The sequence below is a fragment of the Drosophila miranda genome, chromosome 3 (assembly GCF_003369915.1).
Source record: "Drosophila miranda strain MSH22 chromosome 3, D.miranda_PacBio2.1, whole genome shotgun sequence".
Lineage (NCBI taxonomy): Eukaryota > Metazoa > Arthropoda > Insecta > Diptera > Drosophilidae > Drosophila > Drosophila miranda.
Window position 1 is genome coordinate 11,677,097 of NC_046676.1, and position 17,051 is coordinate 11,694,147.

The window sequence follows — 17,051 nt, forward strand, 5'->3', positions numbered from 1 at the left end:
CGAATGATTTTAAAGGGGGCCAAGGAAGGGTCTGAGTCGTTCCGCAGCCCCTGTTTTTGGGGCTTTTGAGTGTACGCGTATTTTTCAACATTTTGCTAAAATTGATTTTTTACTGCACTTACGGCATGATGCGACCATTTCGGGGTTCCACATGGCTCCACAATCGTCTTTCCCCCCTACATTCAGCTTCTTACTGTCCCATCTACCCCAACTCCCCTCCGCTCTTTTTTGCTCTCTTTTGCTGTGGCATTGCTCATACGCCTCGTGGTGCGCGGCACACAAAGTCGATGTGGCACCTAAAAAGCCAACGCGTGTCGCTGTCACTTTCCTCAATGCGTCTGCATTTATTTACTTTGTTGTTTCTTTTCCTCCTTTTCTTCGCCAGTTTCCCGGCTTGTCTACGCACTCGAATATGTCATTAGAGCCGGCACAAAGGATCCGAGTGGAACCGGAGGCTCGACGCTCGAGGTGATTTGCATTTATCCGTCTCAGCACATGGGGACGGAGTACTCGTACTAGGGCCGGATACGCTTACGCTTATTCCGAATAACTTGACTCGATTCTCGTTTATTCTTCTGTATCTGAACTTACAAATATACAATACACATACATCATACATACATTCAGTGTCTACGACTAATAAAAAAAATACATCTTATTTTCATTTATACTTTTTTGTGTTTTGTGTGTTCGTTTCATTTTTGTTTTGTTTGGTTTGTCCTTGTTTTTGTTTGGTAGCTTTGTAAGCTTTTTGTTAACGTTTTCCTTGAAGTCGCTTGGGCTTTTTTTTGTTTGGGGTTGTCCTTAAAGCGAAATTGTGGTGTCCTCTACAGGAAATGCAGTTCTGACTCATGATCCCCGTCTACATATCATTAGACTCTTCTCTATTCCTGTTCTAGGTAGTTCAGCAATGTCTCTTGTTGGTCAGTTGTTTGTTCGCTATATTGTATTGGAGTTGTTTACAGTTTGGATGCCCTTTTCCTGTAATCCTCCCATCAGGTTTATTGTAAAAAAATGATCCTAGCCTAGGCAAACAGTCGTTTGTTCGCTTGTAAAATTTGACTATACTTAATATATGTACATTGGATCGTAAGGGGCTAGCTTTATACGCGCCTGACTCATCCTGGGCCACCACTTCTGTTTCTCTCCCTCTCTCTGGCTTGCTTTCTCTCTCATCCCTTAACCTATCCATCATTACACACATACATACACACACACAAACTTTGAGGCACATTCAGTTTTGAATAATTTTATAAATTTATAAAGTTATCTACACTTCCCTTCCCTGTCGTGCTCTTCCACTCAGCCAACCCCCCTAATCCTGTCCATTTCTCTAAAAACTAATTGTAAAAATTAAAAATTGATTTACCTGCCCCTAACTTTGACTTCAACTACAGTTTTTGCCCCTGGCCAAACGTCCCTATCTTCGCTTCTGCAACTTTAATGCATTTATCACTATATTCCGGCGGACACTGGGGCGGAGGTTGGTCTGGTTTGGATGGGTCTTTGGGGGACTTAGAGCGTGTTCTGCTTGGCAGCCTCGCCACTTTTGGCAGTCGCGTCGGGTCGCGAACGTGGGCGCCGCTTGGGCTGCAGCGAGTAGAGACGTCCGCTGCGGGCTCGGGTCTGTGGCTCGCTTTCCAAGCGCCATGTGCCAGCACCGCCACTGAAAAAGGGCACACAGAGAAGGGCACAGTGTGTTGGGTGAGCTAGCGAGGACAGGATTCGAGGAATACTCACTTCATTTCCAGCTTGGCCAGTCGCTGCTTGATCTTGGCCTGGCTGGCCGTGTACTCGGCCAACAGTCGGGCCAGGCGCATATTGAGGTTCTCCACGGAGAGCTCCAACTTCTCGATACCGCCCTCTATGCTGTCATGCACGCGCTGGGAGTCTAGATTGGAGATTGAGGGTTAGAGAATTCACAAGGATGGTTATGTAGAGCTCGTAACGCACCCGAAAATATCTGCTCGTCCAGGAGTCCATCCTTACGCAGCAGCTGGCAGCCGCGTTGGGTGAGGGTGGACCGGGCCTCGGGATAGTCGGCCAGCGTCTCCCACAGATCCCGCTTGGCCAGGCAGAACAGATCCGAGTAGCCCAGGGAGCGGACATTGGCGGTACGTCGGTTGCCCGTCCGATTGCCGGCAATCTCCAGAACGGACACCTCCCCGAAGACGGAGCCGGCGCCCAGGGTGGCCAACACGGTGATTCCATTGTCCCCCACCACCGACAGCTTGCCCCGCTTCACGATGTACATCTCCTTGCCCACATCTCCCTTTCGGCAGATGTAGTCGCCGGGGCTGAAGACCTGCAGCTTGAGCTTGAGCACGAGGGCCTCCAGTAGGCCTGGCTCCGTGTCGTGGAAGATGCGCACCTGTTTCAGCGTGTCCATGTGCACTTGGATGGCAATCTCCGCCTTCAGCTTGTCCGGCAGAGCGGCCAGCACTCGTTCCTCGTCCAGGGCGCCACTCTGGGACCAGGTGTACGCAAACCAGCGGATCACCCGCGCCTCCAACTCATGACCCACGCGGCGGAAGGCCATGTACTGCTTCACGCCATCCATGCGGTTCTGGAACTCGACGCGGGCCACATTCATATTGGAAATCATGGAACCGATGTTACCTGATAGAGGTAAAAAGAAGAGCTTTAAAGTATTGTTTTATTCAGTCAATGATTAACCCGATAGCGATATAAAACCCGAAATTATCTTTCGGTACATCACTAGGAAGAAGATCGTTTCTGAAAGCATTTCATGAAGGCATTTTCATAACCGGTTCGTCAAGCGTTTCCCCGCTGGCATAACCCATACCCTATACCATGCAGCCATGACACTTTTGGACTCCATTCCGGCACATGGGTAACATGGCACAATGGCGACTAATGGCGGCACTTCCGGTGGCCATGACAGACTGTTGTGGGAGTAGAGGGAGTGGGAGTGGAGTGGAGTGGTGATGGAAAAGTGTGGTGTGAAGGAGATGCCTCAGTGAGTCCTGTCCAAACGAACTCGACATTCATCATTGTAAGTAAATTTGTTTGCACAGTCAGGATGAGGTTGAGGAGAAGTCTGGCATCTGCTGGTGCTGCTGCTGGTGCCGCTGCTACAGAATGCTGCCCATCTCGGGACGGTAATGGCAGCGATAAGGGCAACGACAAAAATGATAAAAAGGCACGTTTGTTAAAAAGAAAGGGCGGGCGGAAGGCGACAGCAACAAATCAACCCAACAAACAAAACAAAACAAACTTGAACACAACTGAAGAGAACTGAGGAAAGGAAAGAAGAACTGAAAGCGTAATGAATAATGTGGGACGGATGGATGGATGGTGGGATGGTTGAGTGGGGCAGAGAGTACGTGTGGGTCGAGACCCTGACGTGCGTGGCTGTAAATTAATACCCATTGATGTCCCAGATGTCACTCTGGAACCAATTAAACGATCAGACGAAATATTTGCGTAAACAACCCTCACCCGAAGGCAAACATAAACCGGACCCAACCATCTAAAAGGGTTCCCTCTTTCCTCTCTACCCTCTACCCTCGAACTCGGACTCACCCACAATGGTGGCAAAGATGAGGACCCCGGCGAGAAAGTCCGCCACCACAAACAAATACTCCACATCGTTCTCGGGAGTGGGTGTCTCTCCGATGGTCGTCAGCGTTAGAGTGGACCAGTAGAAGCTGTAGATGTACTGCCGCTGCAGTGTGTTGTTCCTCGTGCCATTCAGATTATAGACCCACGAGTCGGAGCTGAAGCCAATCTCGTAGCTGATGGCAAAGTACATGCAGGCGTTCCAGTGGATCAGCACCAGGATGGCCAGCACCACCTTGCAGATTCGGAAGGCATTCGGATAGCCGGTGGCCGTCTCCGTTCGGTCGAACCACTCCCAGAGCCGGTTGATGCGCAGCAGTCGATTCAGTCGCACAATTACCGGGCACGGCAGGTACAAGCTGCTGCAAGTCTCCGGCGGCCACCAGATGTACGCCAAATCTGTGGGCATCATCGAGAGCACGTCCAGGTACCAGCCTTTCGTGTGGAAGTAGTTTCTTCGTAGCCGGAAGGCATCCCGTACGAGCAGACCCTGGTCCAGAAATCCTGCGGTAGACAAAGCAGACAATAGTTTAAGTTTAAGGCTTTGAGATGCGCCCCTCTCCTACATTCCAGCGGCACTGGCGGTTCCTCTTTTGTTTCAGTTGTGTGCCTTTTGCTAGCTTAATGCAGGGGCATATTTTACAGTTCTCTGGGCTTATAAGCCATGCTTCTGTACCTTAATTGTACGAAGTGGGGATACCCTGGGATAAGCCCAAGGCTATTCGGGATTAAAGTATCGGAAGCCCGAACTTCTGGCATGAGAGATGGCCTTATAGCTTTCCTTTGTCCTTAAGATACGACTAATACGGATTTGGAGAGTTGAAATTGATTGCAGTGGACTGTGGCGCATTCTGAAGCCCAGTTTGTCTTCTAATTTATAAATGTTTGAAAGCAAGATACTCTTTTCAGATATTTCTGAGTGTATTTCTAGTTCCAGTCTGCATTTCGATACCCCAATCCATGTGTAAGAACTTTCAAGGTTCCCTATTATCCATTTACATATGTAACAATCAAAGAAACTTCGCTTCATCTCCTTGAATATTCTTAACGCTGTCAGATCTGAAAATTTCACATTCCTCTTTCCTAATTTATGATATCCTCATGGCTGGCTCTCCACTGCAGGGTATCAGACCGTTTGTTGCCATTGTGGAAAATGTCAAGGTTGGCTTATCCCTGCATTTGGCAACTCAACCACGCCCCCGCCCTGCCGCGCACACACACGTACCGGGTATGTGGCACTGAAATGGGTTTCGTATGCGTGGCAAATGGCTTTGCCGACAGCATTCCCATTGCCATTGTCTGAGGCGGCTTAAAGCGAATGATTCGCTTGGTCTGGGTCTCATTTGCATAGTTAAATCTCAAACACGCACAGTGGCACACACATGGCGGCGACAGGTACAATGCACGGAGAGATGTCAGTTAACTTACCCTCGTGCATGTGAACAAGCGTATCCAGCAGATAGATGAAATCGCAGAGATAATCCAGAGTGTACCAAACCGCAGGAGCACTCTTATTGATCTCCCAGAAGACGGCACGACCCATTACGAATATGATGTTGTAGAGCACGGCCAGCGAGACCACAGCCAGCCACTGTAGATGCAGATGCAGATGCAATTTGAGTTGGTATTTGAGTTACAGTTGGGCTTACTTACCCTGTAATGGGACTGGAGTGTGGGGTCCACGGAGAGACGGTTGCAAAGGGCACTGCTGCCTCGAATTTCGCTGGAGAGGGCCGCATCGTCCATCATGGGACAGCCCTTGCCAATCTTGTCCGTGTTGGTGGCGTTCGAGAACTTCTCCAGGAACCAGTCGGGCGGCTTTGGTCGATTCCGTTTGGTCAGACGTTGCCGCAACGCCTGCAGGGTTCGCCTCAAAGCCGACGGTTTGCTCCGTTTGCTGGGCTCCTGTTCGGGGGAGGAATGAAAACGAAAGTTAAAGAAAGTTTATACGGTTGCTGCCTAATTGAAACGCTTTCGCGCTGGGTATATAGCGCTTTGGTGGCCTTCTTTTAACCGCATTAAAAGTTGGACTGCTTCCAAGTTTTGTGCTTAAATTTTGTTATGTCTGCCAACATTTGTGGCCAAGGGAATGACGCAGACAAAGGAGACGGAACACCAAACATCTTCATGTGTAGTCTTTAAGGGGAGCCACTGGATTTCCCTTACGATTGCAGTCGAAAAGTAGCCAAACGATTATGATGCGAATATTCTATGGAAAACCCATCGCTGAATTTATACCACTTCACACACACAGCTCTTGGGCTTGCGGGCATTAAAGGGATGTGCTTGACAAGCTAATAAATGCTTATCAGACGCTGGAAGCGGTTAATCCATTAAACCATCTCTTACACTCTTCCAACGCGAAAAAAGGATGGAGCGCAAAAAAATATGACTCATACGCCGCGTTGGCCCAGAGCAATGGCAAATGACAATGCAATGCCACGCCTCCCGCTGTGTGTCTATGTTCTAACCCGAAGGTCACATACTCGTCGCACACACACAATAAAAGACATTACATGTTAACATACACTGAGGGAAACGAGCGTCGGAATATTAAGGAAATTGAAAATTCAATGCCTTAAGCCGTTGGAAGGCAACAAAAGTCTTTAGTGAACAATATTTAATTATATTTATTTTTGTCACGTTTCAGTATTTAAACGAAGCCGGACAGCCATGGCGTTAGCAGAGTGTACAGGGAATGTAATACGATTACGAAGATTGGGACAATACATCGAGTTTGTCGCTCAAAAAGGGATGTAAATAGATAAAGGAAGTAAACTATGTTAGTGCCTAACGAAACTGCCCTCTAAGAGATATTTTACTGTATTTCTTTGGGAGAATATTCTTGAGAATATTCGATTCCAATCCTTTTTTTCGATTTCTGCACACTTGTTGCTTCTTTTCTCTCAGTGTAATCATCTTTACATACACATAAACACACACACACGTATTTTCATGCTGATTTACCGCATCTGTTTGCTGGCCCGTTATGGCTGCTATATCCAATGATTGCACCATGGCTTTGACTTTGAAATGTCGCATACAAATAGCGGGAGCCTCCTCTTCTTCGTCTTCGTCTGCGCCTTCTCTTTCTTCTTCGTTGTATTTTATCACAATTCACTTCCACTTTTAGTACTTCCCCTTCTAGTACTTCCACTTTCAGCACTTCCACTTTGATTGTTCTCCAAATTTAGCCTAAAGCAACAACAAAAACAACGTTGATAACAGTGAAAACAGCCATTAAAGCCGTTAGTTTTTGGGCAGAAGCTGCGCGCATGCGCATATCGACGTCAAGCTGTTTTTTAATACTGTACAACTGCCGCCCGTCCGTCCGCCTAACCGCCTGACTGCCAACTCGCTGGTTGCCATTGAAGGCAAGGCAGCGCCGCGGGCAGCGACGTTGACATCGACATTAGCCGAACCGAACCACGACAGGCATACAGAACAGCCAACAGCGTTGCTATACCCCTCCTGCAGAGGGTATGTTGACTATGAGGGGGATCCAAAAATCGGAATCAATAAGAGTATGAATTAAAAACCAAAACAAAATGGAATTACCACCAGGGAACAAGTCTATGGAATACAAGACTACATTTTTTTTTTTTCATTTGAACATAATCTAGGTTACTTTTACAACAAATTGTTACCAGAATCCAAGTCAGACGACTATATCATGTACATAGCTCCTATAATAACACTAAGGGTATCAAAGCATCGACGCCCCGAAGCCGCATCGCTTGTGTTGTCAATACGGATTGCTGTTTTGCAATTTTCTTAATTTGCATTGCCACAACGCTATGCCGCGTTTTAATTAATTAAAAGCCGCAAACAACAGTAACAGTACAATGATGTCTCAGGCGACTTTGGTCCTTCATTGACCACGCACTTGGAACCGACCCGACGACCTGTGTGGCGGGTGGTGGAGTGTCTTTGGCCATTTTGACAAGATTGATGACGCTGGCGTTGCTTTGACATTCTATCTAAATGTTTTTTAATTGTTTGGGCCATCATTTTCATTAAGTTGAAAGGCTGTACCTGTACCTCTACCCGCACCGGGCGTAAATAATGAGAAAAACTAAACGCACTTTTGAATAAATTAATTGCAATGGAATTGACAAACTGGCAAAGTGATATACAGATTTCCCTGCTGCTCAATACATTTGGATTTTAATTTCCGATGAGCTCATCGCCGAGTCAAGGCAACAGTTGGCCAATTGCAAGGTTGCGCGAAATTCGAGAGGTATATTTTGTGAAATCGAAATTGAAACACTGACCCAGGGAACCACCAACGGCATTATCATCAAAATCACCATCACCAGGCCAGCAACACCAGGCCGCCCTGATTGGCATTCACGGCACAAAGGCCGCGCTGGAGCTGCACAATCATTTCCATAATTGCGAGTCCGATAGGTCCGGTCCCCCAAAGGGGTGGGATGATTGAGGCGGGGCTTAGAGCTCAGTCAACATTATGCTAAGCAAATCAAGCGTTTTCATAGCGGTGTTTATTGCATGCGTGCGTTTTGTTATGCTGCTCGCATAAAAAAATCAGAACAGAAAGGTAGCTGCGGAACCTCTGAATTTTCAAAATCTGGAGCTGGTACCTTCGCATAGCCATTACTTTAATAGAAATTAGATTAAAGATTTTATTTGGATCTAAGAATAAGGGGTACACATTCCCCTAGTCGGGCAAGCGGTTCTAGTATCCTCGATTTGAACAGTGCAATCGGCCTGCATCTAAAGTTCTTTGAAAAATATACATATGTATCATCCTCATCGCAACATGCGGATTATTATTGTATTATTGTTGTGTGCATGTGTGTAACGTGGAATTTCATAAATTTTTGAACACTTCTGGAAATCTGATAGTATATTTTTAAGAAGTAAACACTAAGCGGCTTTTGGACCATAAAAAACAGTTGGAAAATACCAAATCGCATGATTACTGGTATTTGTGGACGTTGTTGGTGGACCTTTTGGTACCTGGACTCTAATTGAGGGAATGAACACTTAAAAAGTTGTAAGCTGACGCCATGAAAACGTTTATCGTTCAAACAGTATTGGTAAGCAGCTATATCCAGGCAGGGATATCGAGGACTGCTGTTCCATTAAACCAGAAAAAGCCTTTTGGCCACATGGATCCCCTTTCAAATATTGATTTTTACTTTAGGGGAAAAACATTCTAATGGACGAAGAAAAACTTTTAGTATCTTATCACTCGATTGATTCGAAGGTTTACCCTTTCACGTTATCACTTATTGGTTATTGATACTCGCAATGGGCGAAAAACAAACTACTCGGACTGCTCCAATGGTTTGGGTAGTTCGTTATTTATTTGATTGTGATTTGGATGGGAACGTGGGAAATTATGCAAATTGCGGTGCAGATTGAATGGCCATAAACTCTGATGCCTGTCGAGGGTAGGATGGAGCGAGGAGAGGAGAGAAAAAACGATAACGAGTCTTGTTTAATAAACTGACTAATGCTGTTGTCTCCCTCTCCCGCACGAAACTCCTGACTGTACTGATCTGTACTGCTTTGTTCTGCTTTGTACTGCTTTGTTCTGGCTGTGTTCTGTCCGCTCCTTTGTTTTACAGTTGCCCTCCGCTATGGATGAGAGACCCTCATCAATATGGAAATCCACTTGTCGATTGTCCCCGTTCCTGTTCTTGTTGTTGCTTCAATTTTTAAGCCTTGTTTTCGATTGTTTACCGAACGCATTAGCTGACGAGTTTGACATTTTATAATATTATATTATAAATTATCCTCTTTTTTTTCAGTCTATTTTCTTGTATTTTATGTATTGCTGGAGAGTTACTTGCTGGAGAGATAAGCTGCCGACTGCGAACGCGTTTTTTTCCCAACTGTCGATGGCGCAAAAAAAAAATTTGACTAAGCGGAATGTCCCGGAGAACCAACGGACAGACAGACACAGAGAGAGAGCTCCCCGCACTTTTGCTGTTTGTTCTGTCTCTGTCCCATTTCGCCCTGCCGCCCTGTGTGCCATCATCGTGTTGAGTGTCTTGCCGCCTTCTCAAATTGCACACCCGCTACAATACTCGGCCATCATCATGCCAATGGATGGTTGAACAATTGAGCCAACATCCATGTACATACCCGTACTTACATCTGCGGGGGAGAGGTAGGTATGGCGAGGCAAATAGAGTTCATTAATCGGTTTAATGGCGCTGCCTGACTAGATGACAGGGTGGTCGAGGCTGTTCAACTTGAAGAACTTGTAACTATTTTAGATTGGCACGAGACTTGTCATATTTTCAATGCCAATTCTATAAAGTTCCTCCGCCCTGTCTGCCACCAACTGTCCTGGCTGTCCGTTTTGAGTAATGGACCTTTATGTAACCACAATGACGGCAGTTTGGGGTTTTTCTTACCTCAGTTTGCCTTGCTCTTTCAGCTCTTTCAGCTCTCCTGCTGGCCAAACACTGGAAACACACCTCAAAAGCATTAACAACAACCACAGAACAGGCAGAGTCGAGCCAAGCCAATATTTGGTCGACAGCGTCCATGCGGGCAGACACAGGGAAAAGGCTTTGAGGGCTTTTCATTTTCATTTGTATTTATTTCATTGCGTTTTTCCATTGCTGGTGGTATTGGTATTGGCATTGGCATTGCTGTTGCTTTTCCTATCGGGCCATTTATGAAATGACATTGAAACAGTTTCTGTTTCTGTTTCAGCTTCTGTTTCTGTTTCTACTACTGCCACTGCTACTTCTGAGGGTTCCTCGTTTCATATACTTTGCGGACCTGGTACTGGAATCGACTCTCTTATCTGTCATATTGGTTGTCGCCCTTGGCTTCGCCTGCTACCCGTTGCGCGCTCCTGCTCCTTTGTGCTCTTGTGAGCAGCAGCTGCTCAGAGCCAACTGTCGAATCTCCCCCATCCTGGAGCCCCGTCAGCGACTACTCCTGCTCCCCCAAACTGGCCATTCGACCAAAATACACACTCACTTATTTATAGCCCTGCGGGTCAAAGGAAGTGCCCGGCACGGATCGGAGTGTCTTGTTTCCTTTCTCGTACTTACAAGGAAACCCAAGTAATGCAATTATCCTCGATAGGACATGAGCCTGGTACACACCAAGAGCTTTCTGATGAGGATGGCAGAGGAAGCGCAAACTGCAGCAAAGATAAGTTGTTTGATTTGAAGAAGGGGAAACACAAGATTAAAGATGGGTGAGTTTTCGGTTAACCGTAAGAAAAAGTCGGTATCCTGCGGGGATTTTAACTAAAGTTAAGCCATAAATCCTTCAAAAGAAGAACCTTTAATCTATTAGCGTAAATTCTATCGAGATTCTTGAAAGCTTCACGACTGTAAACATAAAACAGAGGATTTCCTTGTGTGTTTGTTGGGTTAGTGAAAGTTTGCGAAACCATAAAAAGTTTTCTTATATAACAAGCCAACCCCAAAGAGTCTTTAATTTTCTAAATTGCCTCAATCCAAATAAAGAAAAAGTTATGATTTTGCAATAACGCTTCTATAGTTTTCAACTTGAGAAAGTTACGATTGTATATCCCAAAGATTATAGATAGTTAATCCAACCATCTAAAGATCCTAAACTTCAAAGCAGCTACCCCTCATTGCGATACCGAACTGTACCTCTTCTCTACCCATATATATCTTTATATTTTCTTTAACTACTCTTTGTTAGAGTATTCAGGTTTTTGTTTTGCGAACCCCTTGAATAAATCCCCTCTCCTTTGAAACCATTGTGCTGCCTTTTCTTGTCTGTCCCTCTCCAATTTTTTCGGCTGTGTTTTAAGTCGATTGACACGTGCTAATAAAAATTTCTGGGTAACCGAAAATGGCATTCAACTGGCGACGGGCGGTGTCGGTCGGCGACTGCTTGGGGCGATGGCGATGCCTGGGCTACGTGACAATAGAGGAAGTAATTAAAACGCGATTTACGGCAAGGTCAAGTTTATGAAGGTTTTCTCAGTTCATTTGCATTTGCCTGGAGTGACAAGAGACAGACCGTGGGGGTACGGGCATTGGGCATGGGGCATGAAGCATGGAGCATGGCCAGAAACTAGGCCAATTCCTGCAGGCAGCAGTGGAGTCAATCAATTAAAGCAATTACTTAATTAGATTTCCACATAATTGAATGCTGGCCCGGAACAATGGCGGCCATAATGTATCGGTTATGGGTTGGAGGGGCTATCGTTTATCAGTTATCAGCTATGTGCTGATCGGTTATCTGCAGCTCCATCAAAATTTATGTACGCCACGATGGCCATGATGGAATAATTATGTGCATTTTCTTTCCTACCTGTATCAGCTTTCTGCCGTTTTCCACGTAGCTGGGATCACTGGAGTGCTGCTGGTGCTGCTGCTGTTGTCGTTGGTGGCGATGGTTCTGCAGCTGATGGTGTTTGTGGCGATGCTGCTGCAGGTCAGCCGGAGCAATGACTTCCTCTTGGTTGTCCTCACCATCGGCCCCATCGAAATCATCATCATCCTCGTCGTCATCCTCGTCGTCATCCACCTCAACCTGATTTCCATGGCGATGGGTTCTTTGCCAACTTCTGCGTGGATAATGAAGTTGATGCACCTCCAGGCGCTCATCGGTTTCCGCTCCCAAGGGAATCGAGCTGGCTGCCTGTTCGACAGAAATCGCTGCGGTTGGCGCAAACGGAGCGAACAAGCCACCGCTAATCTCTTCGAGTGGAGGTGGAGCCGGCAACGCCCCTGGCTGCTGGTGGTGCGATTGATGGGGCAGCTGCAACTGGGCGGGCGCTGAGGAGGCGGGTCCCACGAAGCGGGTGGTGCGGTACATGGGGCGGGAGGAGAGGCTTCGATGCATATAAGTACAGTAGTCATTCTCTCGATGCATAAACTTACTTGTATCCGTATTTTGGGGATTCGGTTTCGGGGCGTCTTCTGGTGGACATCATTGAGTTAACCCGATCTCCGCGGGCGGCAGCCATCATGTAGGTCCACATTGTTGAGCTGTCAAGGGATGGAATGCGACTACGAAGGGCACGAACACATTCGCATGATGAAGACCAAGGTCGAAGTCTGCACGGGAATGTAGTTTGTAGAAAAGCGGAAAGCATACATAATATAAGGATGAAAAGTTTTGTATTCAACTTTAATTCATCTTCAGCTTTAAGTTGAAGTTAAAGTTGTTGGTGGCTGAAGTGGCTAAACGCCCGCTTGACAGCAATTCTGGTTTGGCACCCGCCTGCCAGCTGCACCGCAGAGGAGGACTCGAGGCAGTCATAAAGACTCCTTGCCGCAGGGTCATAAAACAGTTTGAGAGACGTAAGCATAAACGGCAGCCGCTTAGTGAGAAGAAGAAGAGTGAAGGAACGAAGGGAGGGATGTTATAGGGGGTGGGGAGCTGCAGCAGTAATTAAGCAATTAAATATAAAACTGTTGGCTTACAAAACATTCTGTGGTTCGACATTTTTAAGTGCCCCTTAAGGTAGGCAACAGAAAATTTCACGAGCACATTTCTGCATGTGGCAGGATGGGGTTGGGTTTGTGAGCAGTGAGCTGTGGTGTGCTCTTAAAACTCTTTGGATCCCCAACTTTCCTGGCAGGTAATCAGGAAACTATTTCACATTTGATGGCAAATTAAACTTTGATTAAGTGGCAGAAACTCTCGGATGGGAAACAAACCCAATGTGGTTTCCGTTCAATCGAGCGGGAAGTTTGAGGATGAATCCTGTCATGAAAGTAGCAGCTTTCCAACAGTTTGAATGGCTATGGCTCCATCTCTGTCTGAATCTCTCCTCCGATAGGAAACCCCAAATAAACAATTCCCTTTCATATGCCAGCAGCATCGCCGGAGCTAATGATAAATACAAGCTGCCAAATGACCAAAAAATGTCTGCAGATATACATAGATAGATATATATGCACATCCATACAAATATCTATATATAGTATGTATCTATAGCTAAACAGTTGCAGTGAGTCTGTGAGTCACTTGGAGGTCTGAAAATGGAAATGCAAATGCAATGGCTGATAATCAAAACGAGCGCGAAAATGAAGCACCAATGCGAATTTCTTGATGTCATTTCCACTCGAGGGGCTGCCACAAAGGACGGGGCATCAGCAGCACTCACACCACAAGCCACCACGCTCTCAACACACAGACAGACAAATACCCAAATTGCAGTTGTCCTTTGTCCTGTCCTTTGTCTGGCTGGAGGCAGCGTTTACTGTCGCGTGATTTCATGCTATAGATTATCTCTGGGTTGCACGCTCCTCTGCCAAGGCATTCAATTTTAAGTGCAATTTTGGTTTTTTGGCGAAGCAAACGGTGAGGGGATGCCCTCGATGCGTCAGGTCTTACAGGGGTAAGAGAGGGTCTTTGACCGAACTGGTCCATTGTCTTGACTCGAATCGACTCCGAAATTGGTTTCAGTTCAGAGAGATTCAAATGGTCGCATCGATTTTTAGCTATAAAATCGAACTAAATCCATTTATCAACTTCAGCTGCAAGCATTTTTCGTTCAAGATAAGACTTGACTTTGATAAAATGTAGAAGGAGGCAGGTGGCAGGAGGTCCGTTCTGCTCCTCCTTTAACATTTATCCAGCCACTTTCAATGTTTACATCTTCCCCTTTTGACCATGAAACCAATCAAGAAGGGCAACCAGATGCTTGCAGCAAAAATCCTGGCAATTAACTCTTGGATGGCCACCACACACCCACGCCCCCTAAGAGTCACAAACCGCACTGGCCACAGCTTCAAAACGAGTCAAAGTTCCAGTCCTGCTCCCGCGTTTGCCTCCTTTCCCCTTTCTTTAGCCACAACTCGAATTGCTAACGAGCCATAAATGTGGCCCACTGTGCGGTTGTGGGAGTGTGCGTGTGTTGCAGAGTGTGTCTGTGTGTGTGTGTGTGAGGCTCATTTGTAATGATTAAGTGGGGCTGTGAAGCAAAGAGGCAGCGAGTTAGCGTGTGATGTTTATGCCCCCAAGGAATCGTTTACACTTGCCTCAGTTAGGGGGGATTATGATTGTCCAAGTGGGTGCCGGGAACCCAAACGAAGGAATACTGCAGGGGAATACTCGTACTGTCCGTGGAGAGGCATAAATAAGTAAACACATGTCCATATTGAAAACAAATTTTCCTACTCTTCTTTTTCACATTTCCGTTCGTCGGCTGTCGAGAGATGAAAAAAATAAGTGCTGGGGGAAGCCCAGCTGGAGGCATCAATTAGAACTTCCCGCAGAGCTATGCTAGAACGAATGTTTATTCAATATAAAATACTGCCATAGCACCAATGCACCCCACTCAACCACTAATCTATCTGGCTTTAATCCGCTTAGACACATCACGTATACGACGGGGGGGGTACGCACGGAGACTTTCAAGTTCAATCAAAATACGGAGAGGAACGGAACACAGGGCTCTTTAAATTGAAAGCCATTTTCTCAAAGGATATCCAGGAAACATTTAACACACACACACACACACAAGCAAGAAGGGAGACAGAGAGATACACACGCTCGAACAGGATGCACAAAATATGCTAATGTCAATTATTTTGTGCGTAATTTGCTTTTCATGCTTCGACGGGAAATGTGTAACTGGCGCCTCATTATGAATATTCATTTCTCCACATATAGTATGATGCGCCCCCTTGGACGCCCCATGCCATCCTCTACCATGCCTCCAATCCACCCCCACACTCCCATTGCCACTTGACTCGTCATCAACATCCCCCCTTTGTTCGCTAATAACTCGAGCCACCATCGCAGTCGACTTATCTAATCTGTTTTGGTGGTTTGCTGGCCATAACCTGGGATGTGGTGCGGAGGTGGTGCAGAGGTGGTGCTGTGGGGGGATCTACCTGGCACCCTCCTGAAAAGGCGAGCTGCTTCAATTAACATTCGTGCACGTAAACGCAATAACGCAAATGGATTCGGGTTTTGTTTAATAAAATGTGATATTTATGGAGTTTATGGAGCTCCTCCTGAGAGGTGGACTCCCCCTGGCCCACTGATGGCGGATGCCAATTAATATGGGACCAAGTTGGTTATTAATTCGTTTGTATGTGTCCTATAACTATAGTTAACAATTAGCCGGAGATACTCGTACGGACAGGTTGTTCAATGGGGAAATCACGCATACGCCATGTGGTGGAAGCAAGATTACGAATTTGGGTGCACTTCCACGAATGTGAGAGGTAGAATACCTTTTAATCTGTGTCCTCTGTTGAAGAAGGGACTTGGCGGATATTCTGGCTGTTGCGGTTGTTGTTGGTGCTAATCCGGACAACTGTCGGGACCGGAGGTGATGCGTAATCCTATTAGCAGATGCCTCGTGGGTCGCGCTTCGTTATATGCCGTATTTGAGAGCCGCTGCCTGCTTCCCGATTACTTGTACACTTTTTCCGCTGGCATTGGATTATTTAAAAATGCGTGCAGTAATTTCAACATGAAATTTGAATATTTTTACGCCTCGCAACTTGCGCCAATCTTTGCATATTTCCACACTCACAAACACACAAAGAATCACTCCGCACTGGGAGGGGGGTATTGTGGAATGGGTACCATTTACATTTGTAGCTTTAGGATTCGTTTTATTATTATTCTTATTTTTTTATTATGAATTTCTTTTTGTGCACTTTTTTATTGAAAAAAAATTCAAATTAAATGATGATTCGCCCCTTTTTGAATGGAACCGCGCACAAAACGGAACGGAACGGAACGAAGACGATCCCGAGATCCCAATGTGGATGTCGATGTAGATTCTTATATTGCGGAGTCCACGCCGTGTGCGTTCAAGTGCCTGGTTAGCGGGGCAATGAGAAAATAGAGCCCAGCCTGCAGCAGCAGCAGCCACCGAACTGGGCCGAGAACAAATCGTCGTTCGGCCGGTTGTAAAACGACGCTTTTCATTCATGCCTTTATCCGAGCTTTCGCCGAAAGCTTTGTTCGTCCCTCGCACGGAAGCTGGCGGACAGACCTGTTGAATGGGATGCTGATACTGCTGGCCAGAGTTGCCACACCACGTGTGGCAAGCGTCTAGCGTTTGTCGGCTGTTGCCAGGGCCGCCAGGATAACATAAATTAATTAAATCAATGCTCGAAAATTTCCTTTCGGCTGATCATAGACCGCTCCCCTCGCATGTGACACATTGACAAATTGATGGCAGTGTGGAGGGGGAGATTAGGGTCGGGTCCCGGTCCTGGTCCTGCTCCTAGTCCTAGTCCTGGGGGCATCTTGGTTCATTGCTGAAGTTGATTAATGCATGTTTTACTGTGGCTTGATTTAAACTTGTCTGCGGCGTATGTTGTCGTGTAGATGTCTGAAGGATGCATGCACACCATAGCCAGAGGGCACTCTCTTTGTTTACCAAAGGTGCACTGACACTTGACCAAATCGAACCCCAACTTTCGACTCTGACCGATTTTGGGTGATTATTTAAATAGCACAGAAATAAAATTATAGTTATGTGCACATCATGTGGTTAAGCCTTCCCGTTCCCCCTCCTC

At 46.3% G+C, this 17,051-nt stretch overlaps 1 protein-coding gene across 2 annotated transcripts; it reads right to left on the bottom strand.

Moving 5' to 3' along the window:
• Positions 1-718: 718 nt before the first annotated feature.
• LOC108160878 (cyclic nucleotide-gated cation channel subunit A) lies at positions 719-16,455 on the bottom strand. 2 transcript variants are annotated; one of them, XM_017295147.2, is made up of 9 exons: positions 15,750-16,455; positions 12,438-12,614; positions 11,866-12,388; positions 5,236-5,487; positions 5,011-5,173; positions 3,547-4,086; positions 1,954-2,619; positions 1,741-1,891; positions 719-1,666 (listed from the first exon to the last, which is right to left on the bottom strand). In XM_017295147.2, exons 2-9 carry the CDS (start codon positions 12,536-12,538, stop codon positions 1,516-1,518), a joined length of 2,547 nt encoding a protein of 848 aa, XP_017150636.1. In that variant the 5' UTR covers positions 12,539-12,614; positions 15,750-16,455; the 3' UTR covers positions 719-1,515. The 2 variants fall into 2 exon arrangements, with proteins under 2 accessions (XP_017150636.1, XP_017150637.1); XM_017295148.2 differs by lacking the exons at positions 11,866-12,388; positions 12,438-12,614; positions 15,750-16,455 and adding an exon at positions 6,550-6,891.
• Between the last annotated feature and the right edge of the window lie 596 nt (positions 16,456-17,051).

Excerpts from the sequence above, each read along its gene's own strand:
- LOC108160878 (XM_017295147.2), bottom strand. The coding sequence starts at position 12,538 with ATGTGGACCTACATGATGGCTGCCGCCCGCGGAGATCGGGTTAACTCA. Across the intron at positions 12,389-12,437 it reads TCCCCAAAATACGGATACAA|CCTCTCCTCCCGCCCCATGT; the intron begins GTAAGTTTATGC and ends TATGCATCGAAG. Across the intron at positions 5,488-11,865 it reads ACGGCAGAAAGCTGATACAG|GAGCCCAGCAAACGGAGCAA; the intron begins GTAGGAAAGAAA and ends TCCCCCGAACAG.